Here is a 27486-nt window from a genome sequence, read left to right on the forward strand (position 1 = left end):
TTGAGACTTAATGTTGGTATTTTGTTTGTCTGTATCATATTTTTGCTGGTCAGGCTTTATGCACCAATGAATAGATTGATATAGAACTCTTATTTTTGACTGAAGGTTTCTTCCAAGTTAGCCTAGTACAGCTGTCTTGTCTAAGAGCTGCTGGTTTTTTTAGAAGTTTATGAAATACTGGAATATTTTAGATTAAATAAACACATAAGCCATTAAGATGATAACGTAAATTGAAAATATAATTAAGTTTTTAAATAAAAAGAATAATGATAATGAGATTCAAATTATAATCTTTGGTTTAATAGTCCTAATCTCAAAGTTTAACTGTGAGATCAGTTTGCAGCAAATCCATTTCGCAAAGGTAAAGAAGAGGGTGAGAAGCAAAGCTGTGGAGGAGGTATTTGCAACTTTCTCTCTTGGGACTGAGAGTGGACTAATTTGGGTTCATAGGCACTGTTGCCTGTTTTTCTAGCAGGAATTTGCCAGAGCACAGCATCATTTAATATGTTTAAGGGCTCAGGGAGCAGATAATTGAGGTGGCTGCCTACTTCTGCAGGACCACAGCAGCAGATTTGATGTAGAGGCCCAGATAAAAAAATTGCAGACTTCTAGTTAATGTTAGTCACTGAAAGTAAAAATTTTTAAAAAGTAATTAAAAAACCCATTCAAAAAAATCCAATAAATTTTTCCATGCTAAATGAAGTCATATCAATCTGGGATTTAGTCAATTATGAAACTTTTAAGTTATTAATAAAACTACAGTGTGGGTATGAAATAACAAGTCAATTTTTGTTGCAATAGGTGTGTTTCTTAAGAGCTACTTAAGTGCAAATATATTAATATGAGGAAACTCCTACTGAGAAAAAGAAGGTTTGAGTTTAAGTCTTGTCATCCAAACCAGCAGAGACAGGGACTGAGCCAATTGCCTGACAGCGGTTCTGTGAACAAACATTTTACATTTCCTGCTCTTGGAAACACCCCTTTTTCTGGAAGGAAAGAGTTAAAAATGTGATGTGGCAATGTTAGATTGATTTGCAGGTCTGTTTCCTACTCTAACTATCTTCACAGTTTCAAGACCTACATTTAAAAAAAAGAAATCTTACGATATGGGATTGTTTTCTCTTATAAACAGTAGTTTTCCTCTGCATATGTTTCAGCTGTTGTATTAGAAGTAACTTTGTGAGCTCCAAGGTCATTCTTTTAGCATTTCAGCATTGTAATAATGAGGTAGGACTAAGTTAAATTATTCAGTAAATTGTCAAACTTGCTCCTGTAAAATAAATGCGTGGTTTTTTTTCAATGTCTTTTTGAGGTTGAAGTTATCTTGAAACAGTATGATGAGCTCTATCTCAAAAACAAAGATATAGATGCCAGACTATTTCTGAATCACGACGAAACTCTGCAGCCTGACGTCATTGCATGGTAATATTTCCATTTACTGCTTTCATTCTGTGATAGAAAATGCCAACTTGTGTTGCTTTCTGCCCCCTTGTGTTATAAATGGAGATCTCTGTATCCCACTGGCCTATGAGGTCTGTAGTTCAGCTAAGGTATTTCTGGCATCGCCCGTCTTGCTTTGCATCATCACTTAAATTAGTAATAAAAAATAAAATAAATAAATAATAATTACAATCTCTATATATACATTAAACTGTAAACAGAATTCTAGAAAACAAACAAAGCTTAGAAGGAAACTTTATAGGTTGTCTAGTCCAACATCCTGCTCAAAGCAGATCTGCTTGGAATTTAAATTACATTCTTTAAACAAGTGGAGTAGTTGGACATCTAGATCTTCTAAAAAATCTGTTACACATTTTTCTCTTCAGATTAATAAGTCTTTGTAGAAAACGTTGTCTTTTGAATTGCATTAGTTCATCATAAGTTGGTTTTCTATTTCTGTAGCTCACAGTTGGAGAGGACACCACTGAAAAACAATCCAGATGAGGAAGTCAATATCATACTTCCACAGACTCCTGTTCGGTATGCGTTTATCTCTTAAATGTGTTCTTCTGTTTAGTATCATAGCTAGAAATATTCATCTTTAGAATAAGGTTTTTTATTTTTAAATTTTTAAGGAACTGCAGGCTTGGTTTTGTTTTTTTGCATAAACCATAGTGTGGTTCTGATCATTGGTGAGTGGTGAGTGTGTACTAAGGGGTGCTGAATGCCCTCAGTTCCTGGTGAATTGTTGGAAAACAGAGCTTTTTTGCTGAGTTGCCTAAGAATTGCAAGATGTCTGTAAAATAGATTACTGTGTTTGTTCTTATGAGAATGCAATTTCATTCTCACCTGGTATTACTTTTGTCCACTATACTTCCATCTTCCTTTCCTGTCTTTTCCCTAGCCCTGTATCTTCTGGCTTCCTTTCCTTATTCCAAATTGTATGTGCACACACTTTCCTTCTCCTGAGGAGAGAAATACTACTACAAATTAGTATTAATTTTTTTTTTCTGCATGGGAAGATTTAGCATTTCTGAGTACTTCTGATATTTCTCCTGTGTTGAGAAGATGAACATTGCGGGGTGCCAGCATACTTTGTTCTGTTGGGAAAATGGAAAGATGTATTAGAAATACATTAGAAATTGTTATTAATTGGAGATTATTTGATTTGCAATCAAAGGCAGAAAAACTGCAAGCTTGAATTAAGTCAAGCAAAGGAAAGGACATCTGCATTTACTCTTTTTCCTATGTGCTGCAAACTCTTTTGACAAAATCAGTATCAGTGCCTAGAAATTCCTGGACACAAGAAACAATCAGCAGTGTGACTGCAATGCCATGTGCTGTGTAGGCAAGCAGTGACCTCAGAGGCAGTTATTCTTAAGATGTCAGGTTTAAGGAAATCAAAGAGTGAATTTTTGCTCTGTGCTTCATGTATGAATGCCTTTCATTTTAGCATGTTGTAGAGAAGGTAAAATTTTGTACCCTTTATTATTACTTCATTTTTCTCAAATGAGTAAAACTATTTTTGTTTTCATTAATAACGCTTTTGCAGTGTTTATATGAAGAAGTGAGTTGTACTCAGGGTTTGTGCATCCACTAAATCTACTCAATGCCATCTGCAGAAACTGTTTTCTAGCCAGCAGAGCAGCAAAGTTCTGAACAATTTCTTCGTAAAAAAAAAAAAAGAAAAAAAGGAGACATGCAGCTGAGATAATTATTGATCAGTATAAGACTTTTAATTGCCTATGACTGAGAAATTTTATTTGATTGCCTTGTTGTCCTTTTTAGTCTTATGCTTCAATTTTTTAACTGCTAGTGATGGTTTTTAGCCATAAAGGCATCAGTTTTCCTTTTGATTCCCAGAATGAATGTGCAATACTAGAAACTAGATGATCTATAACATCCGTTGTATTCAACAAGAAGGTCATGGACAGCAAATCCCATTTTTTGCAAATATAGATTACCACTGACACTCTGCATTTTCAGTAGAATTAACGTCCTCTGACAGTGGCAAAAGTGCTTCATAAATTTCTTGCCATTAGGAAAGTCCAGGAGTGCGAAGCGTCTGCATTGCTAAAAATTTGAAATGTGCTAAACCAATTTTGATCTTGAGAGGAAGTCTACTTGAGATATATAGATTCTCTTCATCCACATCTGTGTTTTGCTCCATGTTTTTCAAAACAAATGCTATTTAAGGCGATTCCTGTGTAGGCCTGTTCACCAGCACTGATTTTCTGTAGCATCTGTTTTTCATGAAGCTTCAGAAGCGTCAATAGATGGCAGCAAACCTTTGATCACCAGCATAGATTGGGAGGTGTATCATTAACTTTGCCTGAATTAAACAGAACGCCTTATAAGCACAGTGCTTTCAGCATTGCTTTGAATTACCTTACAATGTTGTATTTCTGGACTTATACTCACAGGATCTGCTTTAAAGCCCCCTGAAACTGGAGAAAATCTAATAATTTTTATCAGTGGATTTGTATCTGGTCATATATATAGAAATCAGTACATAAAAATGGCGTAAGTACTAGTTGAGAGCATAATGAGAATGGGTTGTACATTTTCATTTTATGTTTTTTTCCAGTGTCCTTATGCTTTTCCTTATCATTAGTAGAGTTCTGGCAGAAGTGATTTTTTCCAATACTTTATAAAAAGTAGGTTAAAGAAAAATGCCTTTTTGCACGGCTACAGCTGTAATGATTAAACACAGTTTTCTTGTTTTTTCACTTAATTGACTGGTAATATGGGCCAAATTCAGGTTAAATTACACACAACAAATACACAAAACTCTACCAAAAACCATAGTGAAAAAATCAGATGGTAACAATGCCATGGGAAGAATCAACCTGTTTCTTAGGTGTTAAGCTATTCTTTTGGTTATTAAAATTATTACAATCCATATGTAAATAATTAGATACATTGCATTATTAGGATTCATAATAGTTATTAACACAGTGCAACAGCTTTTCCCAACAGTTTTTTTGATAACGGGAGTGAGAACTGAAATCATAAATTTTTTTTTGTGTGTGGATTTGTTGTTCAGTTTCTGGAAACTGTCAAGCCAACCTTAATGCTTATTATGTATTTTATTGTATTTTTCCAGAACGGCAATGAATAACATTCAGCAATTGATTATGATTTTGAACTCAGCAACTGATAAACCATCAGATACTCTCATCAAGTATTTCAATGTAAGTGACTACAAAGAAGATTTGTCTAAGTTTTTTGGGATTATACAGCTGTAGATCTGATGCACATATTTTTGAAGTGCATTTTTATTGGATTGGTTTAAATACAATCTCATGTTTTACAAGGCATGTCTCTCTAACTGTTGTGTCCTTTTCAGTGCTTAAATACTTCTGTTACTGGGCTAAATATTAAAATTAATTTGTGTGTATTAAATGAAAAAAGAAAGTGGTACAAAAGGAAAACAAAGAAGAGAAAGATATACTGTGCTCTTTTAAATACCCCTTTTTTATTTATGCTGATAACCTGAGAGATGTTACAAAGTGAAGCAGGACTAATGTGATTAAATGATTAAAATGTTTTTGAAGTAAAATGCCTTTTCTTTGCCTTTCCTTCCCCTGCTTTGCTTCCTGTACTTTATTAGAATTGCACCGTGAACCCTAAGGATAGTATCCTGAAAAGAGTGGAAAGTTTTGACCTCATCTTCAAAAAGAAATTTGCTGAAGCAGTTGGACAGGGATGGGCTGAAATTGGCTCACAGGTAAGTATTTGGGTTGAATATCACTTGTTTGAACTCTGCTAGTTATCACTATCTAGTGTGAGACCTGATTTACTGACTGTCCTCATTCAGTGCAGATAAGTAAAGGTAAAAAGTAACAGTATTCTTTTGAAATTGAAGCTCTGTAAAGATAGTATTTAACAAATTCCTCTTAATATATAAGAAGTAATAGGAACTGGGTGGAAATATGTTGGAAGTACTTTACTGAAGAATGGGGAAATTGCTGGCTAAAATACATTAAGTGAAACATATATTTGCATTCATTAAGCTAACTTGGCTTAAAACTGCAAAAGGTGACTCACTTCCTTATAAAATCAGAAGGGCAGCTGTGCTTTCAACAAGGATTTTGGAAAATAAATCCAACCAAGTTTGTACTCGACAGTCTCCTTCCTGTCTGTCAGCCCTGCTCTTTATCCTGTTAGCTGTGAATCAACATGAACACAGTTCATGTTGCTACACTTGGTTAAGTCTTCATGTGGTTGGGGTAATCACACACCTTAGTAACCCTTGAGGCCTCTCCAGTATTACTGGGAGATGGAACTGGGGACAGTAACTTTTTTATAGTGGCTCTGTCAAAAACTGGAATGTTCTAGATTGTTAAAACATGAGACTCTGCCTGTTGTAGTCTGTTAAAACTTCATGTAATATTCTTGAATTTCTCATTCTAACAGAGGTACAAGCTTGGAGTGCGTCTCTATTACAGAGTAATGGAATCCATGCTGAAGTCTGTAAGTTTAGAACAGCTCTCTTAGTACTGGCAGTACATCTAGAAGTACTAAGAATATTCACAAGTTTGGTCTGGTTTATTTATTTCAGGAGGAAGAGCGCCTCTCAGTGCAGAATTTCAGGTACTTGCCCCTAACTTGTTATTGAAGTCTGCTATTTTAAGTCTTGGGACACATACTAATAACTTCCTTTTTCTTCAGCAAACTTCTGAATGATAACATCTTCCACACATCTCTTCTGGCGTGTGCTGTTGAGGTTGTCATGGCTACATATGGCAGTAAGTTACACCTAAAGTCCTTGATAGCATCATTACTCATTGATGATTATTGCCATCTGTTCTAATATATAAACTAGAGTAAACAGCGAAAAACCACCCCAAAACAACCCCAAACAAGAAAATCAGCTCACTGAAATGTCTGAGCTAGCAATGATTCAGTATATTCAAAAAGGAAAAAACATGAAAAGTGTAAGAATGTTGAATTTGTGATAATTTTAGTCTGTTTTCCCTTCAGGAAATGCTTCACAAAGTGACAGTAGCGGTGCTGAAACAGACTTGTCTTTCCCATGGATTCTCAATGTATTTGATTTAAAAGCTTTTGACTTCTACAAGGTGATTGAAAGCTTCATCAGAGCAGAGCCCAGCCTAACCCGGGAAATGATAAAGTATCTAGAGCGCTGTGAACATCGAATTATGGAGTCTCTCGCTTGGCAATCTGTAAGTAACACTTTAAAGTAGTATTTGCCCTTGTATAACATGCTTACCTAGAAAAAAAGAAGTCACACCCAACTCTATAGAATAAGTTGTGGTGTTGCTGAGATTTAGTTCTAGAAAAACAAATTACAAGAGCAAAACAGGGTTAGTTTTGGCATGTCTTCAGTTTAGAAAAAAGGAGTATATCAGAGGAGGAAGTCAGCATAGCTCTGCTGATTTATGTGAATGTAAACCCAGCATCATCTTACTTGTCTGGCACAAATCATAAGGGTAATACCCTGAGCTGTGTTTTGGTACCAAAGTTGGCTATATATTCTATGCTTTTATTTGGAAGTTAATTTTTATCCAGTTGCTATTCCTACTTGGCAATAGGGCCTCAGTCCTGGGCATCTGATATATTTGTTAATTGTACTTAAAGTATTGTTTTGCATTGTCCTTTGCACTTCTGTCACCTTGGTATTTTTGGATGCCGTTAAAATAAATTGCTGAAAGGTTGAGTTGTTTTTTTAGGCTGTGTTTCAGTAAATCAAACATTGTGTCTTTTCATTGTTTGTTACTTATAAACTAGAAATCAGCTATTTATGCCACAAAGCAGGAGACTGTAGAGACTGGTAATTTTGATCAGAGAGACACAAAGCAACCATTTTAGAACCCATCCCATATCCTTTAGTTCTGGAGAAGAACGGGTATTTTAAGAGGCAGGCAGTATTTTAGGGAACTTGCAGGCACGTAGAAGGTGTTTGAGAATTGTAACCTTCAGGCATCAAAAGACAGAGATAGAGATACCCAGGTTCAACTCTCTGAGCAAGAAGTGGCTTCTGCCTTCTACAAACCAGCTTGAAGCCAGCTTACTGATAAGGAATACACCATATCTATCTGTTTCTACCCAGTAATTCCAACAATGCATGCAGGATAATCTAATTTAGACCTGGAAATTTCAGACTGGAAAATCTAAAGAGTTGTGTTTTCAAACATTATGGGTGTTGCAGGCTTTTGTGAAAGAAATGATGTCATCAACAAGCCCAAGAGTTTGGGCTGAAGAGTTACTTCAGTTTGAGTGCTCTGCTTGAATGTAATATAATGTTTTGACTCTTCTTGAGTTTCTTGAGGGACATGTTTGGTACTGTTTTGGGGTGGCTGATTTGAGTGTTAACAGCATGGAATAGCTCAGTTGGAAGGGGCCTACAAGGGTCATGTAGTGCCAGAGAAGTATGTGGGGTGGGGCCCAGTGGAGAGGATGAAAAGAAGTGCATGACATGTATCGAAGGGCCCTGCTGCTTCATTGACCTCCATATCAGCTGGCTCCAGACTGTGGGTGTCTCCTGTTGTTGGAGGCTTGGCACCAGAGGGCACAGCAGGTTTCCCTCAAAAGCTGAAGGCAGCTGTGGCAGCCAGGACAGGCACCCTGAGATTTTGTTTTGGCCTCCCATTGCCTCCTCTGGCTGCCCATGAGGAAGGGATCTACCCCTTCCTCACATCTAAATATTGTCTGGTTTTGCATGAAAAGTGTAACTTATCAGAAATGGGGGAAAATACTTCCCTGGCTGACTCGGGAGGCTGTTGAGGTGTCCCAGAAGGGCTTAGCTAGTGAACAAAAGAATATTCTTCTGCAGTTTCTTATCTAGGTATTGTCTCCCTGCAATGGTGTACAAGGTTTACAAATGTCTGCTTAATTAGCAATTCCCTCAAGAATGGGCAGGGAGTTAGAGAAGTGTAGTTCATACCAGTAAATACCTCTGAACCTCCAAACACTTGATAAAGGTGGAGAGAAAAGCCAGATGCCACCTTTTACTCATAAAGAATGTCTCACCATAAGTGGTTGTTTTGGGTTAATTTTAAACAGTCTGAGAAAGGTGGAATCTCAAGAAGGTTCAAGTTTCTTCATATGGGTAGAGCAGGTTTTTTTGTTTTTTGGGGGTTTTTTTGGTTTTTTTTCAAAAAGTGTTAGAATGAAGAAGAAAAGCATGGAATGAGTAAACCTTATGCAAAAAAAATCTAGGTTGGTGAAAAAGAATAGAAACTTTTGGAAAACATTTGGAAAACAAATATTTGTATAATCCAACTTTGTTTCCCACACTTACTTGCTATGTATTCTTGTTTGGTTCTTGCCTCCTCCACCCTCCCAGGTATTGCATTTGGTTACAAGTCTTGTCTGCTTCAGTCTTTCCTCATTCTCCTTACTGCTTCAAGAAGCAGGACTTCAATAAGAGATTTAAAAGGATTGAGCAATTTAATATCGAATAGCTTGAATTTATTGTAGTTTTACTTGTCACAGAGCTTTCGTGAGGAAAAATGCCTTGTATAATTTCTCCGGAAAAAAAGTCTCGAGTGCATCTGATCTTTACCTGACTTTGGAAGCTCTACCAAGTCAATGTAAAAAATGCTGTTTTTTACTGGTTTCTGAAGATAATACATTACTCTTTAGCTAGTCATTGTGAATATGTTTATTGCTTTTGCATAGCTAGCTGATTTAGGAAGGAAATGAAACTTTTCTAGGTCATCCTTTCTTTGACCAAAAAAAACAAGCATAGCTAGACAAACAAAATAAAGGGTGGAAACCAGTTGAAGGTTCTTCTCAATAGTCCTTAATTTTAAAAAGGAGCACGTATGTACTGACTAAGTCATGTGAAAAGTACTTCCTTTTTCTTAAATCTTTATTGAACCCTGTAAGGAAAAGTCCCATTTAACCACTCAGATATTTACCAGTGAGGTTATGATGCTTCCAGATGAAGATTGTCTGGAGATCAGCTTAGAATATGTTAATAATGCTGCATAATTTTATTTGCAAAATAGAAATACACTGTACAATATTCTTTATTTTGAGTTTGTGCTCACAGTATTTTGACGCTATTTTGATTTCGTAACTTTAAAGGGAACTGAAATTACTTTAGACTCAAAGATGCTGAATATTTTTTGCTTTGTTTTTATCATACGTACAGAAATACAATTTAAACTCTTCCATAGTTAAAATCTGTTTACTATGTTACCTTCTTGTTACCTGCCAGCCTGGGAGTTGGTGCTCAGCTTTTCCATAATTCTATCAAGTCGGCCTCCCTTGTCGCCACCCTGAAAAGTAATTGTTTTGAATATCTCAAATGAGGGTTTTGTGAACAAATTCCACAATATCTGGATTTCCCTTAGAGAAAGCCCTGTCAACTGCCAGCTTCATCTGTGACTGAAATGTTGTTGTTTGCTGCAATTTGTTTGGAATAAACAAAGATCAGGTTTTTGGTGCAGGCAAATCAAACACTAAGTCTATCAGTTTTCAATCGATTTTGAGTGAAATACCTGTGGGAGTTTTTTGGTTTTGCTGTGCTATTCAAGGAGGTAAATGACTATGGAGTATATTTGTTAAGTGTGTCTGCAAAGTAATCCAGCTGTATTTCCCTGCCTCTCAGCTTCCATTCTGCTCACAAGCTCTGAATGAGGAGCAACAAGGAAGATACTACATTTTTCATGCTGCTGCTTAGAAAATGTGCTTCCTGCAAATGCCCTTTTACATGTTCAGTACTGGGGTAGTGAGAGAGTCTTGTGCTGCTGCCCTGGAGTTGCAGGCCAGCTGCAGCCTTATCTGAAGATAAAGCAAGTTAGAGAAAGGAACACTCTGGACTTCCCTGGTTAGCTCTACAGACCATAGTGTTCTGTTGTTAACTAACTCATCCATGTGAGCACTAGGAGTATTCCAAGGGGTATTTCTCTTAGGACTGCAGTTTTAAAAGGTTGTGTGATAGCTCTTTCTGTTAACTAGGATCAGGATCAGCTGCATCACCACCTGCAACCCTCCAACAGCTCAGAACAGAATGTGAAGGTTCATTGTGGCAGCCTAAGGGGAGTTCATTCACAGCCTGATTTGGCCTGGTAGCTACAGCTGTGGTTTTGATGTATGTTTTTGTGTGAGTAACAAACAGATGTGCAGCCAAACCAGTGCATTGCACTGCAGCTATTGACACTGTAGCCTTCTTTGGCTGTATTGCTCTTTAATACTTGACTGTCCTAATTAGTGTTTGTATTTTTTAAAGGAGGAAGGAACACCAGTATTGATATGTGTTGTGATTTGGAGTTGCAATATGTTTTGGAGTTTTAATGACTGATGCAAGATCATGATGGCTCCACGAAGTTACTTCTCTTAATGGTTAAAATATGATCAGATGTAGACAAGTGTGCTTTATTTATAACTTCTTTCAAGTACCATTGCCTAAACTGTGCTCCATAATGCTTCTCCTTTTTTAGGTTCTTCTTTTCTGTGGTTTCTATTGTCAATTCAACATTTGCAATGAAATCTGCAGTATTGTTTTATCATGCATTGTTGATTTAACATAACTCAATGTTTGCAATAAGTATTTGTCAACTAACTGTATAGTCTGTGTTTGTACTTAAGTACCTCATCCCACACCAAAGACTTCTGTTGGTTTTAAATTATGCAGCTCACTGCGGCAGAAGTGCCTTTGTGCTCAAAACCATGTATTCCCAAAGAATATATTATTGTATTAATATGACAGACTCACTGAGCTGGAATAACAGCAGGCCTACTTTGATTATGCATTAAGAAGAAAAATATTAAGTAGTTATGTTTAAGATTTGCGTAAAAAGCATTAGACAACTTCAGGTCAGGGTAAGCCTGTGAGCAGCTACAGGTCAGCTTTGGAATAGCACAGGCTTAGCTATGCAGCTAAGTACTTTGGAATAGCACAGGCTTAGCTATGCAGCCTCCTGGCCTTTAACTGTACAAGGACAGTTATTGTGGAGCTCACTGTACTCAAGTGCTTAGTGGCTGTTTCCTTAGATGCAATGTTCAATTTCAAATTAGATTTCTGGGCTCTTTGTAAGGAGGAATTGAGCATCTAGAAGGGGAGTTAAATTATTTTCTTTTGGTTTGTATCCTTCTAGGTAGGGATTTCTGTTAGCTGTCTTAGGTTCTTCAGCTCCTCTGAAGGTAGATGTCTACATGCAGTTTAAAGTCCTCTTTGATTTTGACATCTTAAGTGATTCCTGTTAAAACAGGAAGAAGTAGGAATGGGCACACTGTTAACATTTTATACATTAGGTTACTGGATAAGTTACGGGATAAGGATCAGTTGCATCACCACCTGCAACCACCCAATGTCTCAGAACTTCAGTTTACTGTTGTGCTAAAAGAATGAATCTAAAATCTTGTTGATAATCAGCCAAATAAGGCCAGGCAGCAAGGGCTGGGTGTTTGGGGCTGAGTCTGTACTACTGGCCTCCAGGGGACAATAGTTTGGGTTTAAGTATTGCCCCACAGTCATCAGTGGCATTTCATCAGTAATGTGCTCCCTGGCCTGTTCTGGCATTTGTCGGCTCTCCTCTGGACAATGCCTAGGCAAGATTTGGGGCATGATGCAGCTCAGGGACTATTTTCAGCTGCTGGTGCAGATTAGCAGTGGAGAATGTGTAGTTATGTGGGTGCAAGCTGCACTTTGCCGCTTGCCCTTGAGGCTTTAGGACAGGCTGTGGCTCGCTGTGTTACCAACCACAGATGTAGTCGTGGGTTCAACCACGAGTGACTTCAGTGCTGGCAGATGAGTCACGCGTTCCTGTGCTGTCTGCCCCCTGGGCTGCAGGACCCAGACACATTTCTGCACAGCAGCTGGCTTCTCTTGGGAAAGCCAGTCTGTGTCAGGCGTACTGCTTTCATGCCTGCTAAATTTTGCCTTTCCTCAGATACAGGAGTACCTAATTTGTGAATGGTGCACAGCCTTAGGCTCAAAACAAGTGCTGAGCGTATCCAGAATGACATCATCTGCAAACTTGCTCACTGGCAGGATATAGTTTACCAAGGGAGCTTCACTGGTGTAAGACAGGCACCTCAGGAACTGCAGGCAGCAGATTGCTCATGCAGACATCACTCATGCCCTGTAGGCTTCTGGATTTTAGGCACCTAGTATCTTGTCTCATCTTGGAAGTTGCAGTGGGCAGCGATTTATAACATGGAATTTTCTAGGGCTTTTCTTGTAGGGGACAAAACATGCTAAGGGTCACCAAACGATGGTTTGTCATCTGCTCACCATGCTCCTTTCGACAAAGTTACATTCGGAGTGTGCAGCTTTAACCTTCAAAAAGGAACTGAGAACATATTTGAGGTTTTCTGTCTGTACATACTAAATATATTTCTGTGTGCATCATGAGTGTGTTCCAGAAGCATGTGGGATGAGAGGTCACGACCACCGCTGCTCCTTGGCGTGATAGTGCTAAAGGCTCATACTGCTTTTGCTGCATGTGCTGTTAAAAATGTTTTCAAGGTTATGACATTTCAGTCGTCACAGCTGTGGCTGGAAAGCCTTCTGTGACTTTGCCTTTATCATACAGGGTACATTTTTTGGAGTATGTAAGATAATTGCTTTTTGGATATTTGTGAATATACCACATAGTGGTATATATGAATATGTTTATATGCTTTTGTATTTTGAGCATAGGTACACACACTCTTTAATAAATCCTTAAATAAAATAGTTAACAGTGTTTATCCTATGCCTTTCTAGTACTTCTGAAGAGTTTCCTTTAATAAAAATCATGCTGTGCTTTTTGAGGCTTCAAACTTTTATCTGCCTGAACAGCTGAAGGCAAATTGAAAAACCAGGAAGAATAGCGAATTATAGTCTTCACTGTCTCTCCCAACACTTTGAAAATCTTCCTTGCCACTCCTATTTATCGTGAAGATGAGTCAAGCTGTTATTCATGCTTGGGTGTTACCATCTGAGCAAATCCTCCAGGCTGCTGGAAGAGAAGCCAAAACATTTTAGGCTGAGGTCCTGTGTTTCCTGCTTTTGTCTGTGTTGACAGTGTGTTCACTTCTTGGTAGGCACTCACTGAGGAAGTGTACAAAATACTTACTAGGACTGGGAGATCCTGGTTATGTTAGCACAGTGTTAACAGGTTTATCTGTTGCAGGTATACCAAGTCAGCCCAACCCCTGAGATGCTCTTGATTCAAGTACAAACATGACCAAAGGAATTACCTAAGACACAGCAACTATGCAGAGTTTTCATTCTGTGAAATTTAGATGCCATTCTTGATTAAGATTTTAAGTTTTTCCCCTACTGCATCAACTGCTTTAAAGTACAGAGTTTCTCTCATTAGGGGGATATGAGTCCTACTTCTGTAACTTAGAAGCAGTTCTATTTATTTTGAATAGGTATTTTAGAATGGGATTATTCACTTCCCACCGTCATCTGTCTCAATGGCAAACCTAAACTAGATCTACTGTGTATATTTGTTAAGGTTAGTGGAAGCAAATCATATGCTTAATTCTACTTTCCATAACTTCCTTAAAGCATGGAGGAGTGATTAGCAAGAGGTGGTTATGTAATTATAACCTAGATACTGCTTTAGGTGGCTACTTGTGCTGTGTATCTTGCCTGTAGTTACTGCTGTGTTTTCACATGGACGTCATCTACCCAGGCTGTGTCAGCATCTCTCTGGTTATAGATTTACAGCTCTTAACAGGAAGCTGGGGTTTATAGGCTGTGCTCAGTGCAGCTGCCAGCTCTGTTGGTGCAGCATAAAGTTATCTTGCTTGTCTGTACACCAGTACCAAATACAGAGCTAGTCACAAAAATAAATGCATTAACATGGTAGACTTTTCTTTAGTCCGTTTTTCTTTAAGGTTGCCTGATTATAAGCAACAAGGATAAGTGAAATAGTTTACTAGGAATCCTTGCTTTTCAAGCTGTTGGGGGGGGGGAGGTTAATTTGGTTTTTTTTAAATATTGTCCAGTGTTTTGGTGGTCATATTACAGTTGTAGGATTTTGATTTTAATCCTACTATGTTTCCAGGTAGTTTGAACTTCAGCTTTTCGTCCTGCAACACTGCTATATCTGCACTGTAAATACTTTGCAGGAATGCTTAAAGGTTGCTCATGAGGGGAAAATATATTAGAATTCAGGGAGATCTATTTGCAGTTTCTCAGTTTTGTAAAATGTCACTGAATTGCGGCGAATTTGATGTGACTGTCTCCTTAAATACAAAAGCAAATAAAGCTTGGGTTGAATTCTGTGACTGTATCCCTGTTGCTCCTTCCTTGGATGGGACTATGCTCTCCAGCTTTGTAGTTTTATAAATCTCTGTAGTGAAACAAAACAGGTGAAATGAATAGAATGAAGTTTTGGTTGGGTTTTGGGGATTTGTTTTGTTCTTTGGTTTTGGTTTTTTGTTTTGATCTGGCTTATTTTATCTGAGCCATAGTCCTGAATATCTGTCATAAGCTTTTATTACTCTTTCTTTCCTTATTGCTGTGTCATTGGACTCATTCTTTTGGTAACTTTTCTGTGGAGGATAAAATTAGCTTCTGTTAAAAAGCAAAGTAGGTGCCAAACAAACGTTCTAATGTGAAGGTTTTGGTTTTTTTCCCACCTGTGTGCTCAATTTTCAAGGTCTTAAGGTGATACCAGTATTGTGTCAAACTGTCAAATAATATATTATTGCAAGATGTTTTTGTTGCTTTGCTTGCTGCACTTTCTTTAAGTTATTGAATGTGTAAAAGCTTGGGGTTAGTTTTGAGTTGCTTGGGTTTTTTTAAGGCCAAATAAGTGCTTTTGTGCCTGGTTTATACTATATAAGTATATGGTATGTCAGTTATATATTTGTATCACCACCTTACAGTAACTTTCCAGTAATAAAAAGCCCTTGTCAGGGTTGTGGATCCCCCTGTTCATAGCTGTTTAGTGGGCATAGTGTTCCTCATCCTCCAGAAGGGCAATCCCTCTAGGTTTTGTGGGAGCTTTTCCTTTGGGGTGGGTTTGCCTGTCAGAATGGGTACAGCAGAGTGTGGAGCCTCTGTAGCTGCATGCTTGGTGTTCTCCTGAAACCCTGAGCAGAGGCTTGAGGCTCACCCAGGCACACTCTGCCTGCTCTGAACTTGGCTCAGGGAAGTACCTGAACTGCCAGTGCCTTGTCCTTTCCATTTGGGAGTCACCCTGCCCAGACCAGAGCCCGTGCTTGGCATGTTTTCTCTGTGCCTGTTGCACCTTCCAGCAGCTGGGAGGAACTCACAGATCTTATCTGGACAGCAGGAGGTACTGATTTTTTTTATTTGCATTTACTACCCACAGGAGCATGTGAAATACAATAGTATGCAGTATATGTGGTAAGCTTCCTTTCACACATAAGAAGTGTGAAATAACTCATGTATACAGGTAGACCAGCAGTTTTTGCATTTGATTTCATTAATGGAACATATTTTTTGTTAGGCTGAAAAGGCAGATACTTTGGTACTTGCTTCACCGTCTTTATTCTCATTTTTGTCTGTGTTTTGCTATGTACTTAACAAACTTTTCCAATTTAGTTCCTTTCATAAAGCAGCAGTACTTGCAGAATTCATCTAAAAAGCAGAGGAGTTAACCTAGCCACAGTTGTTTCCATGTGAGATAGACTTTATATTATTCCCAAGATGACAGCATTAATTTTGTGTGTCTCCTGTTGCTAGCATTGTTATTTAAGAATTTTGTTCTTTAAGGCAGGAACTCACTGTTAAAAAAGGTAGAGTAAGGGCAAATATTAAAGCTCTGTGTGTGGAAAAATATTCTTTTTATCTCATCATAAAAGGGTAAGAACTTCTTGCTAGGAGCCTTCCTTTGTCATTGCTTGTGGTTTGATTCTCCTGTTTAAACTGTAGAAAATGTAGCCCTTATTGCTGGACAGCTTTTAGTTTTGATAGAGCTAGAGTGGGCAGACTGCTTCTTACCTGGAAAAAAAGAACTATTTAAAATCTAAATTCTCAGCTCTGGAATTTTTAGTTTTCCAACAATGTGGTAGGTTTTATAGAGGACCAGAAGATGTGTGAAGGGTTCTTTTTGTTTTAATTTTGTGGTAAGTTCAGTTTTCTTACGGGAAAAACTGGGCTTGTTTTATAAGCAGCTGTATGACAGGAACTGGATGGGGGGTGAGGTGATAAGTCTGAAAGGCTTCAGTATCAAAGCAAAACTTCTCCATCCAGCTTCTTGCAGAAGTATTAGACTGTGCAAGCTTGGCTTTCTGAATTTGGCTCATCTTAGATGAGCCCTTATTGAGTACATTCTGTGAATGTGCTAATGCAGTCATAGTTGTGTTTATACAATGTTTTCAACGTTCTGGTAATTGGATAACAAATGCAGCCCAGGCATTTCTGTCTTCTAGATTTAGAATCATTCTGATTTACGTTTTGCCTTAGCTTTTGAAATGTATCCTCTTTCATTTTGTCAGTGGTGCTCAAATGCCAGAACCCCTGAGGTCTGAATGATAATAGTCTAGCAAAAAGGGGAACTTGTCAGGATTTACAGGTCTGCCTAGATGCAGGAACCTTATAATATTACTTTTACTGCTGGAAAAGTATGAGCAAATTGCTCTGCATTGATAAAACTCTTAGAGAATAACTTGAAAATAACTGTTAGAAAAAAACTTGAAAGAATAAATAAGGCTGTGCTCACAATAAGATACTGTGCTCAGGTGGGATTTTCAGTTACCAGTCTCAAAGTGAGTCTCACTGAGTTCTCTAATTTTAGCTGAGTTTTCTGTGTTATTCTAGAAATCTCATCTTCGGTTATGATGGTGCTTGAAATTATAAATGAAAATCACTTTCTCATTTGTGAGAGATGATGGAAGGCTGTCTGATCAGGAGTGATAGGGACAGACTGAATGAGAGTCTGCCTCTTTCAAAAGAAATGAAAGGGGCACTAATGAAACTCATGCATTTGAAACAAAAGGATGTTTGGGTTTCTTAGTTTTGTTCCCCCTACGTGCACACACACACACACACACACAGTGTGAACCTTCTACTGCTGTAAATGTTAAAAACTTTATGCACATTTGAAGACAGAACAAGCTCACAGAAGAAAAATTTTTGCTGAGCACACAAATATATCTGACCTAGAAAGTCCTGAGGTATGACTGATGAAGTGGGACAGCACTTCAGAAAGCCTTGTGTGCCTCTCCTGCTCTTATCTTCTTCCCCAGGCATCCAGCCTTGTTTGCCATTGGAGTCAGGATTGTAGATTAGCTGCATGTTTGGGGTCTGATCCAGTACAGCCATTCTTATCTTTTACCTGGTCTCAAGAGCTCTTTTTGGGTTTTTCCATTTCTGTGACTGAGGTTACTTCCTTAAGAAACAAAAGCTTGGAGGTTGATTTCAGTTAAGGATTCCTTACCTGCCTGGACTATCTTCTATAGGGATTTTTTACACGCTTTTAGATGTGCTATTTGACTTGGTGTTGGTATTTCTTTAAATGTCGAAGACTTGTATACTGAGGTGAAAAAAAAATTGCCTGGCGTTCTGTTCTTGCAAAAGCCAGAAATGAAAACTGCAACCTGAATATAGAAAGTATAAAATAGGACATCTTTTGATTTTGAAGTAGTGATATGTTGAGGTAAATCTGAGGTGTTTATAGGATTTTTTTTTTTTTCTTTTTTCTTGTCTTCTAAAACTGCTGGTTAATTAACTAGTTATCAATATCTACCTGCCTTGATTTAGATCAAAAACTTGCTCAGAATCAACTAAATTTGCCCTGCTTTTATTTTTATAGGAAGTTTGCATTTTCTGCACTCTGCAGATGAAGAAACCACACTACAAAGAGCAATTTTCTAAGTTTTGATCCTAAAACTGAGCTCCTAACTCTCCCCATGTCAGCATATTAGTAAAAATGATGCACTTTTAGGAAGAACTGGTTGCAACACATTCAGATCCTTGGGAGTTCTGACAATGTAAACCCTTTTTTATTTGAGATGTCTTGGCATGACTTAGAAACATAGCTTCTCATCTAGATTTTCATTTAAATTTTGGCATAAGACCTTACCAGAGAGACAAAGAGTTGGTATCAAAGTCAAGAGCAGAGAGAGGGAGTGCATCTCTTCAGGAATGTACCAGTGAAAGCATTGCTCCATCCACAGCTCTCAAGGATAATCTTGTTGCAGAACCAGAAAAGGTGGAGAAAACCTCATCCAGTCCTGAATAGCTGGTACCCTGTCTTTATATCAGCTTGTTGTGGGAGGTACAGTTTTACTCCCCCTCTTTCCCCATCAGTCAGACCAGGAATTTTTCAAGTAATGGTCTGATTCTCAGCATTACAGATGATGCTTTTTTGACTGTGTTGGGTTTTGTGTTAGGGTGTATGTTGGTGGTTGGTTCTTTTTCCTGTGGAAGAGTCAAAATGTTTAATAATAAAAAATACAAAGTTTGCTCAAATAGCTTCTGGACATTGAGCTATGAACTGATCAGAAAGCTATTGTACTGTGTTGCCCTGTGCTTCTTCAAAGAACAGAAGCTGCTGCCCTGGAGAATGAGTGCAAGGCAGAGAGAGCTACTGTCTGTGCTTTTCCAGGCTACTTGAGGTAATACACCAAGGAAAGTTTGGCTTAAAGGGGAGTACTCATATACGTGACTTTGTCTGCTTGTTCTGCTTTTAAGTCAGTGATGGGTTTTTATTTTTCCCCTGCAGTTTTGTAATCTCAGAGAGAGTAGCTTCTCTTTACGAGGGTGGGGCTCTGGGGTGCTCACTGCTCTAAGGCAGAGGGGTGTTGCTGAACAAGTTGTCACTTGATTAACAGCTTTGACAAGCTCAGGGGAGTAGTACCCTGGAAACATAGTCCAGCAGTGACATTAGGGGCTTTTGTCTCACTTTTCTTGGAGGGAGTCTAATATTAAACAGACTCCTTAAAGAGAGAAGCATTGAGACCTTAGATATGCATATCTGGTTTTGGACTTTGGATTTCTCAGTGGCATATGCAAAACGTACGGAATTTTTACTCATGCTGAGAGTTTTGTGCATTTTTTGAAGTTGAATATGAATCAGAAGAGCTCAGGATTCCCAGTGAAGATAATTGCTTATTTTCAGATGTTATGTGGACATTTATATCTGTGCTATCTTTGTAGCTTAAGCCCATAGTATTTGAATTTTCCTTTCATAAGTTATGTGGATGAAGACTGAAAATGCTGTTAAATTTAAAATTCAATCAACACTGGTTCCTAGCGGTCACTGAGTAACTTGGTTTCCCAGTAGTAGGAGGCAATGTATGGTTGATTAGTAAGAATTAAACAGAAGCTTTGCAAAGGGAAATAAACTCATCGAAATAACAATATATTGTATAGTTTAATGGCTCAACATGCATTTTCTCCAACATTGATTCGCTCCTCTGTATAAAGCCCTGGCATAAAAATTTTTCAGTGCTGTATCTGTGTTGCAGCTGACTGCCCTAAATCTTAAAGTCGTTTAGACTCAGTTCTCATTCTTGACTATTGTTTTTGGGGAAGAAAAAACAACACTTATTTTATCTTTTATATTTTTATTTTACAGTGATGTTAAATTAATTCTGAGGAAAATGTACACAGTGTTCTAGTAGCTGGGAAACATATATAGCAGGATGTTTCAAAGCAGTTTTGTTTATGTATTCCTGTCTGTAATACTAATATATGTAGATTCCTCCTTTTACATGGTGGTGACTTTTTCAAAGTGTCTTGGTTAATTTTGCCAGCACATAGCCCCAAGTACTTTATTTTTATACTTTTAAAAGTTTAAAGAAAATAGAATTTAAAGTTTTAAATACTCATGTTAAAAGTATTTCTAGGACACAAAAATTGAGAGGAAATTGCACTCCAAAATTACTGCATCTTGAATTTCTTTATGGGACACCAAATAGTTTCCTGGAAGAAATAATTGACTTGATGCACATGTTCATTTCTAGTTAGAAAAGGTCTTGTTTTTCTAAGAAACTGTATGTTGAGATTGAATTAACTTATTCAGAGGATGTTATTTTCCTCAAAAGTCATATTGAATTGAAGAACTTCTCACAAAAAGTTTAATAAAGTGATACTGTATCTAAAGCATTAACTTCACTCATCACAAGTTACTTTGTTTTAATTACACAGGCTTCTGAGAGAGAGGTGAGAAGAAAAACCAGTTTGGCTGAGACATTTCCAAATGCCCTAAACTACCAAAGACTTAATTGCTTTATGGGGGCCAGGCCTGTGGGGAGAGCATATATTTTTATCAGATAAACCTGGGAGAAAAAAAGTTCTTGTAACCCATTGATTGAAGCCTCCTGTGAACATAATGGTCCCTAAGAAGGAAGGTGCAGGAAAAAAGACAGTAGGGGAGGAGTAAGAGAGACAAGGGGAAATGCTGCAGCAGGCACAGTAGCTGAAGTGATATGACAATATGGGGCAGTTTTCCTGCAGTGTAAAGCAAGTAGCTTCACCCCCATCCTCAGTAGCTTGGAAACTGATATAATTATCTAATTGAGCATGTGTTTTAATTCAGGAAGGAAAAATAACCTAATTTTCATTTGTGTTTGACTTGACAAACAGTCTTTGGACTTTGGTTAACCTCATCTAAACCCAAAAGTTCCTTTCTAACGTATGATCTGTCAGAACAGACCTTTGACATAAACTTTTAATATTCTTTTCCTGTGTGCTATTATGGTTAACACTTTTACAGCCCTGTAACAAGCTTTTCAGACACGAAGGAAGCGCAACCTTTACATATCAGAACATATGTCCACAGCTGAAGAAATGTGCAGGCTTCTAATTCCAGTTTAGTCCCAATAGTCTTTTAATATAGTTTATATTGTAGAGTCACCATCAAATATTTTCATTTTTATGGTCTGAAGGCTGTGTTGAATGAAGTTTTCTGAAACTGGCCTCTCAGAGAATCTGACGTCCCGTGGTCTGGTGGACCGATTCTTTTTTATGGAATTTTGAATGGTATCTGATGTGAAGTAATAGACTATGGGGTCAAAACAGCAGTTTGAAACAGCGATGCACAGAGTGATGGGGTACATAGTCCTGACTGCTGTCACCACTGAGCAATTGACCCAGGTCTGCGTTCTCATAAGGGAGTAAAGTATTAAGGTAACATTGTAAGGCACAAAGCAGAAGCAGAATATCAGCAAATGGACAAAAATCATTTTGAGTACCTTTTTCTTGCTTACTTTATTCCGGCTTAATGTAAGCGGTTTATTCAAAGTCCGTAGGACCATAGTGGAGCAGGTCACGTTCAGGATGAGCGGGATGAAAAACCCAACGGTTTCAATGAAGATCACAATCCGGGATAGGTAGGTTTTCCAAGTGTCCTCTGAAAAGTTTTCAAAGCACGTCCTTTGCTCTGTATTGTTCCGGAGGTTTGTGGACCGGAAAAAGCTTGCTGGTGTGCTGCCTGCTAGCACAGTTATCCATACTGCAACGCAGACAATCTTTGCATTCCTTTTGGTGCGGAGAGTCTTGGATCGGAAGGGGTGTACTATGGCTAAAAAGCGATCTACGCTGATGCAAGTCAGAAACAAAATGCTCCCGTACATATTTGTGTAAAACAGGCTGACAGAAATCTTGCAGAGAATGTCTCCAAATGGCCAGTTTCTGGTTACAAAGTAATAAATCCTGAAGGGTAATGTAAACACGAAAAGCAGATCTGATATGGCTAAATTAAGCATGTAAGTTGTCGTCTCGTTTCGCACTTTTAAAGTACAAGTGAAAATGTAGATCGCAACACAGTTTGCTATGAGGCCAAGAACGAACACCATGCTAAAGATACACCCATACAAAGTATATTTAAAGGAGTCCTCAGTGGAACAATTAGAGCTTACCATTATAATGGTATGTTAAAAATTCCTGTGATTTGGAGGTTTCTCTGGTATGTTTATTGCCACTTTTTTGAAATTCCAGGAGAACTTGCAGGTCAGATGTATTTGAACGGTGTGCTGTGGCAAGTTTGTTACGCTGTGATCCTTCAGGGAAGGAAGGTGAGCTCTGTGGTAGGGGAGTCCATCTCCAGCAGTAATCACCAGGAGGTCACTCTTCTCTGCCGAGTGCTATTTGTAATCACACAGCCAGTCTGCAAAAGTCAGAAAATGCATCATTTGTGGCAGATGAGGTCGCCCCAAAGCTTGCTTAGTTCCATTTCCCACCTCGATTCAATGAAGCCATTGTAGGACTTTCTGCCTTACTCTTGGCTGCAAATATGCCGGCGAAGCCTTGTCCATCCGAGTGTACTGGGAGCGTGTGCTTTAGGAAACGATTTCCTGGACGCTGCGAGGTGTCGGCACTTGCATTTCCCCCTCTCCCTTCTCTCTGTACAGCAAGTTTCTCGGCTTGCTGGCTGGCCCCATGGGGCGGGAAGCAGAAGCAGAAGGGAGCTGCTTGCCAGGGCAGAAACCGAATTCCAGAGCGTGTTTGTTCCTGCAGCCCACAGCCCTCGGCAGCTCTTGCCAGCCCAGCTCCCTCTGGAGAGCAGAGCAGAGCGCCAGGCAATTTGTAGCATGACATCACAGGAAGAAGAGGCCGGGCGCCGGAGAATGGTTTCAGTTTGGTTTGTTTGCCTTCCCCTGTCTTTTCTGTACCTTGCAGATGTAGCTTGCAGAATGCTGCAGCTGCCTCTGAACTCTTTCCGTGCTCCCTGAGAGGTCCTTAGTCAATGTTGCTGGGGTCCAAAAACCTTTCTTTTCAAGTTATGACAAGACTTTGCTGTGTCTAAATAACACTCACGCCCTTAAGTTCCTGTTTTTCTTTGGAGATAGTAGTAATTGTGGGATTTTATACAGGACTGGACTATCATTATGCCTTTTGTTAATAGGTTTGCCTTGTAATAGAGAATACATTAATCACCAGAAATCAGCAGAGTAGCTCTGTCTAAATTCCCCCAATACACCAGTACAAACCTCAGGAGGGAAAAAATCATTGATAAGTAATTAAATAATTGCACCAAATAATTACTGAAAAAGAGAGGGATATTCACAGGACTGAGATGTGTTTCAGTGGGAGGAGAGATTTTTATTTTTTACTTGTTCCATACTAGAAAGCACACCCCAAGCTTTATTTCTCATCAGAAAAGTGGTTCTTTAAAAAAAAAAATTGACTCCAGTGTTTTTTTTAAATGTTGTGATGCAGAAAGAATTTTGTTGAATATGTAAACACAGAATTAATACAACAAAATACGTATACTGTACTGTGCAATTGTTTCTGGTAATTTAAAGGGGGACAGTTGCACAAAATACTCCTATTAGTCGCTGATAATTGAAACGAAAACATGTTGTAACTAATTACATTGTTAAGTAAATATTAAAAAAAAAGCGGCTCTTACTGCCTTTAGGGGCAGATATGAGATAACTCTCAGTTTAGACAGACTCATTTATTAAACAACAACTTGGATAGACTCACTTCTGGCATCAGACCCAGTCTATTTAGAAGTCTTACAATAACAAATCTCTTCATATCTGGCTGGGTGGCATGGTTCTTTTGAACTGGATTTTAATCAGTTGCACCTAAGCAAGGCTTTGGGCAAAACCTTTCTAGTCTGTTGTAAAGGAGAGTAAATAATAGTGCTTCACAGGATTTTGGCATAGGTTCTTGATGTAAGGTATGTCAGACAAAATTCAGAAGCATGCAAAAGTGGGTCTTGCTTATTTTAATTCAAGTTTTCTTTATAGTTTTCTGTGAAGCATTTTCTCCTCCATTTTGAGGTGAAATCAAGCAGTTTAACTTCAATAGGCTATAACCACAAAAAACCTCTTTTGACTATTCTTGAAATTCCTGCTTAAATGTAAAGCATAATGCATCTTGGACTTCTAAGTTAGCTGGAAATGAAAAGGTGAGCTTGGCAGAGTCTCTCATGTGTCCAACTTAACATGTACCTTAGCATAAAGCTGCCTTACCTGGCTTCCCTCACAAAAGAAGTCATCACACACTAAATTTTGTTTCTGTTCCTGGCAACCTGGCATGGTGAAAGAAAGGTTTTCCTGCAAAAGTTTGGCATCAGGCCATGGAAGCTCTGCTCTCAGTGTTATTGCTCCAGCTTTGTTTGCATAGGAAAATGTGTGGGGCAGGCTTCGTTACCAGAACAAAAATTTGAAATAGAAATTTGATATCACATGTCAAAGCCCCAAGCAATAATTCATGTTTAGAGAGAAGAACTAATGGAAATGAGTGTGTATCTCACTGATCAGTACTTTGGCATTTGGACAAAGGTATGGGTGCACAGAGGCAGGGTTGGATGTCTGTTCCATTTTGCCTTTGTAGAAGTGCTTTAGAGCAGTTGTAAAGGTGCATCCTCAGCCTTTGCTCCATCCATCAGAGCCTCTGCCTTGCTGTGGTGTTGCTGCTCCTGTTACAAGCAAGGACACTACTCAGAGCTGTATTTTAGGGTGATGTCTGTATGCTTGTGTTGTCTTTAGGACTCTGTTGCCCCTGTAACCTTCTGGTTCAGTACAGTGCATGCACTTTGCACTAATTGACGACCTAAGTGATATTTGTAAATGTCCAGAAATAGCATTCAGCTACAGCGTTTTTCCACCTGCTGATGACAATGTGAAACCCCTGAATTTACAGGTTTTTCCTTCCCTGCCTGTTTCAGCGAGGAGAGTTATGACTGAGCAGGCAGGCTGAGTCATTTCAGTGTAAAAGTGTGAACAGTGAAGGTGAATTGTGTACCCACCTAATTTAGATGTAGCTGATTGTTGCCAGGCAGTTGTTTTAATTTGTGTGAGCTTGCCCAAGCTGAAGAACCTGTGTTGGGGCACTGGGAGCTGTTGGGAGTCAGGAGTGGCCTCCCTTCTGGCCAGGCTTGAGCATGAACAGGGGGGAAGCTTCATTTCGCCCTCTCCTTTTGTTGGGTCATGTTTTAAGATGTTGGGCTTCATGCCGACAGGTTCGAAAAAGACTTTAGTAGCCCCCAACACCTTAAATTTTAAGAAGTTTACTAGTTATAGAGGAAGAATTGATATGGTAATGGCCTTGCTTATACTCTTTCACCACAGGCAGTTTTCCTTTAGGATGGGAAGGAGGGGGTAGGCAGGAGGAAGCAGCTGCAGGGCGGGTCTTGTACACTGAGGGGTTTTTTGTCTCCAAAGGAAACAATGCTGTTGCTGCAGGGAAATGCATATAAGTCTGCTTTTCTGCATCAGAGAGGGGAATGAGTTAGGACCTGTCACTTGTTGCTGGATGAGCAGAGCCTGCATTTCCATCAACAGGCTTCCTGTGGCTCTTGAAAAGGCACCAAAGGCAAAGTGAGCATGGGCTCCTTAAAGCCAAGAGCTGATGAGATGCTTGAGATCTCACTTCAGCAGCAAACAGGTTTTGTTCACTGCTTCAGTCACTTACCACTTAACTCTGCTTCTCTGAGTTTCAATACCTATTTAAGCAAGCTTGGATTTGTGTGGCAAACCTGTTCCACCACAGGGGGTCAGAAGGGAAAACACTTAAAACTTGGAGAGTGGCTGTGGCTGTGGGACTCTGCTCCTTACTCCCTGAGATGCCACAGAGTTGGATACTCACTCTCATTTAGGACATGGGGGCAGGATCCCTTAAACTCAGAAGTCCAAGTCGAGTGGTAAAGAAATATTTCACTGAAATAAAACAAGTATTTGAAGGCTTTCCAAGCCTTTGGAGTTGTGCTGACCAGTGTTGTAAGTTCCTCTGGTGGTACCCTCACCTACAGTGCTGGAATTAAACAGAAGTTGTGCTCAAAGATGAAATGCTTTTGAACTTGTCTAATGTACTACATTCAGTCTGTGGTGATGCTACTGCTAGCAGCTCTTCAGAGGAAAAAAAATCAACTTTAACATTAGTAGCATTGTAATAAATTCTTACAATGTTTCTGAGGTCAGAAACTGTTAAATGAGGGTTGTTGCGGTTGCTCAAAACTGTGCTGTGTAAGACCATTATTCAGTAACTACTGTTACTGCTTTTAGAAGCACACCTGTGTCATGGTGCAGACATTTGTTTTCACTTGGATTAAGCAATCTTATTGCAGAAGAGCTTGTGCTGTCTGGTGCAGTGAAGACAAATCCTGGCAGGACAATATTTTCTTTGCCCTGAGTGTTGTTATTTATCTACTTATTTTGATGGGCTTCAGCTTTTTTTTTTTTTTTGTCTGTTTACTGGAGTTTCTCTTTGAACATGTGTATGGACAGGAAAGAATTTATTATGGTTGAGAAGTAGGGCTGAGAGCCAGGAAGTCTCTTTCTGCTGTGCCTCAGATTTTCTGTTCCAATCCTGGCAAAGTTTCCTCTAACTTTCTACTCTACTTTCCCTCCACATAAGAGCTCATTCACTTCCACACTGGGATGTGAGGCTGTCTTAGTTGCTAAATACAGTTTGAAACCCTTGGATGGAGAGTCCTCTATTAAATATGATCTTGAGATAATTACAGTGGCTAGTGAATGTGTAAAAAATATAGAAAGGTAAAATTTTGTGCTTTTATATTAGATTCCAGCCAAGGCAAAGGATCTTTTAGGAGACTTCATTTGTTTCACCTCTGTAAGTGTCTGGAAAAGTAGGTATAGAGGAAGCAGGGCTGGGCATTTTGACCTTCTCAGCTGTCTTTTGGGAGCTGCCTGCTCAGCCTAAGTCACTATAAGACTGTTTCTGGGAAGTGGCTCACTGCCATCTTAAAATGCAGTGATGATGTCCACCTACGCAGATAGTGCAAAGCTGCTGTGGCACTGAAAATTCCTTTTTCCCCTCCTTTAAAAATTTCAGGTGTGGCAGGAAAGTCTTCAAATGAACATTATAAAGCCGTTAGCTTAATGCCTGTGGAATCACACATACAAATTACAAGGCAGAGTTGTGTAATTGCTTAAAAAGGCAAAAGGAAGCTCAGAATAAAACTCTGGACTTCTTCCTTCTTGTGCATTTGAAATGCTTCTCTTTTCTTTTTAGAATTGTTTCGGTTTCCTTTATAATATAGAGACACAACTGCTCCTCTCCTGCTTGTAGAAAGAGGAAACAATTTCTCTCCTTCTGTATGAGTTTTCAGGCTGCTAGAGTCCTTTGTTTCCCTCCCTCTACTCTTGGGTTGATGGAGTAAGTCTGGTTGATCTCATGGTAGGCAGGTAGAGGTTAGATAACGTGAAATCTTTTTGACCTTTAATCTGTAGATTGGTTGG

General features: G+C 38.8%; 2 protein-coding genes across 2 annotated transcripts in view; one reads left to right on the forward strand and one right to left on the reverse strand.

Annotated features, from left to right (window-relative positions):
* The window catches only part of RB1 (RB transcriptional corepressor 1), a 71171-nt gene that overhangs the window by 21371 nt on the left and 22314 nt on the right, over positions 1 to 27486 (forward strand). The window contains exons 10-17 of the mRNA XM_085059902.1: positions 1313 to 1422; positions 1903 to 1980; positions 4547 to 4634; positions 5054 to 5170; positions 5860 to 5916; positions 6005 to 6036; positions 6115 to 6191; positions 6427 to 6629. Of these exons, the coding sequence (XP_084916028.1) occupies positions 1313 to 1422; positions 1903 to 1980; positions 4547 to 4634; positions 5054 to 5170; positions 5860 to 5916; positions 6005 to 6036; positions 6115 to 6191; positions 6427 to 6629 (762 nt within the window). The remainder of the gene's footprint in view (positions 1 to 1312; positions 1423 to 1902; positions 1981 to 4546; positions 4635 to 5053; positions 5171 to 5859; positions 5917 to 6004; positions 6037 to 6114; positions 6192 to 6426; positions 6630 to 27486) is intronic.
* LPAR6 (lysophosphatidic acid receptor 6) lies at positions 19877 to 22845 on the reverse strand. The gene is made up of 2 exons (XM_085059899.1): positions 22513 to 22845; positions 19877 to 22439 (listed from the first exon to the last, which is right to left on the reverse strand). The coding sequence occupies exon 2, from the start codon at positions 22192 to 22194 to the stop codon at positions 21172 to 21174; it is 1023 nt and encodes a 340-aa protein (XP_084916025.1). The 5' UTR covers positions 22195 to 22439; positions 22513 to 22845; the 3' UTR covers positions 19877 to 21171.

This window comes from Lichenostomus cassidix, chromosome 1 (assembly GCF_008360975.1).
Source record: "Lichenostomus cassidix isolate B80296 chromosome 1, HeHo_3.0, whole genome shotgun sequence".
In the NCBI taxonomy this organism is placed as follows: domain Eukaryota; kingdom Metazoa; phylum Chordata; class Aves; order Passeriformes; family Meliphagidae; genus Lichenostomus; species Lichenostomus cassidix.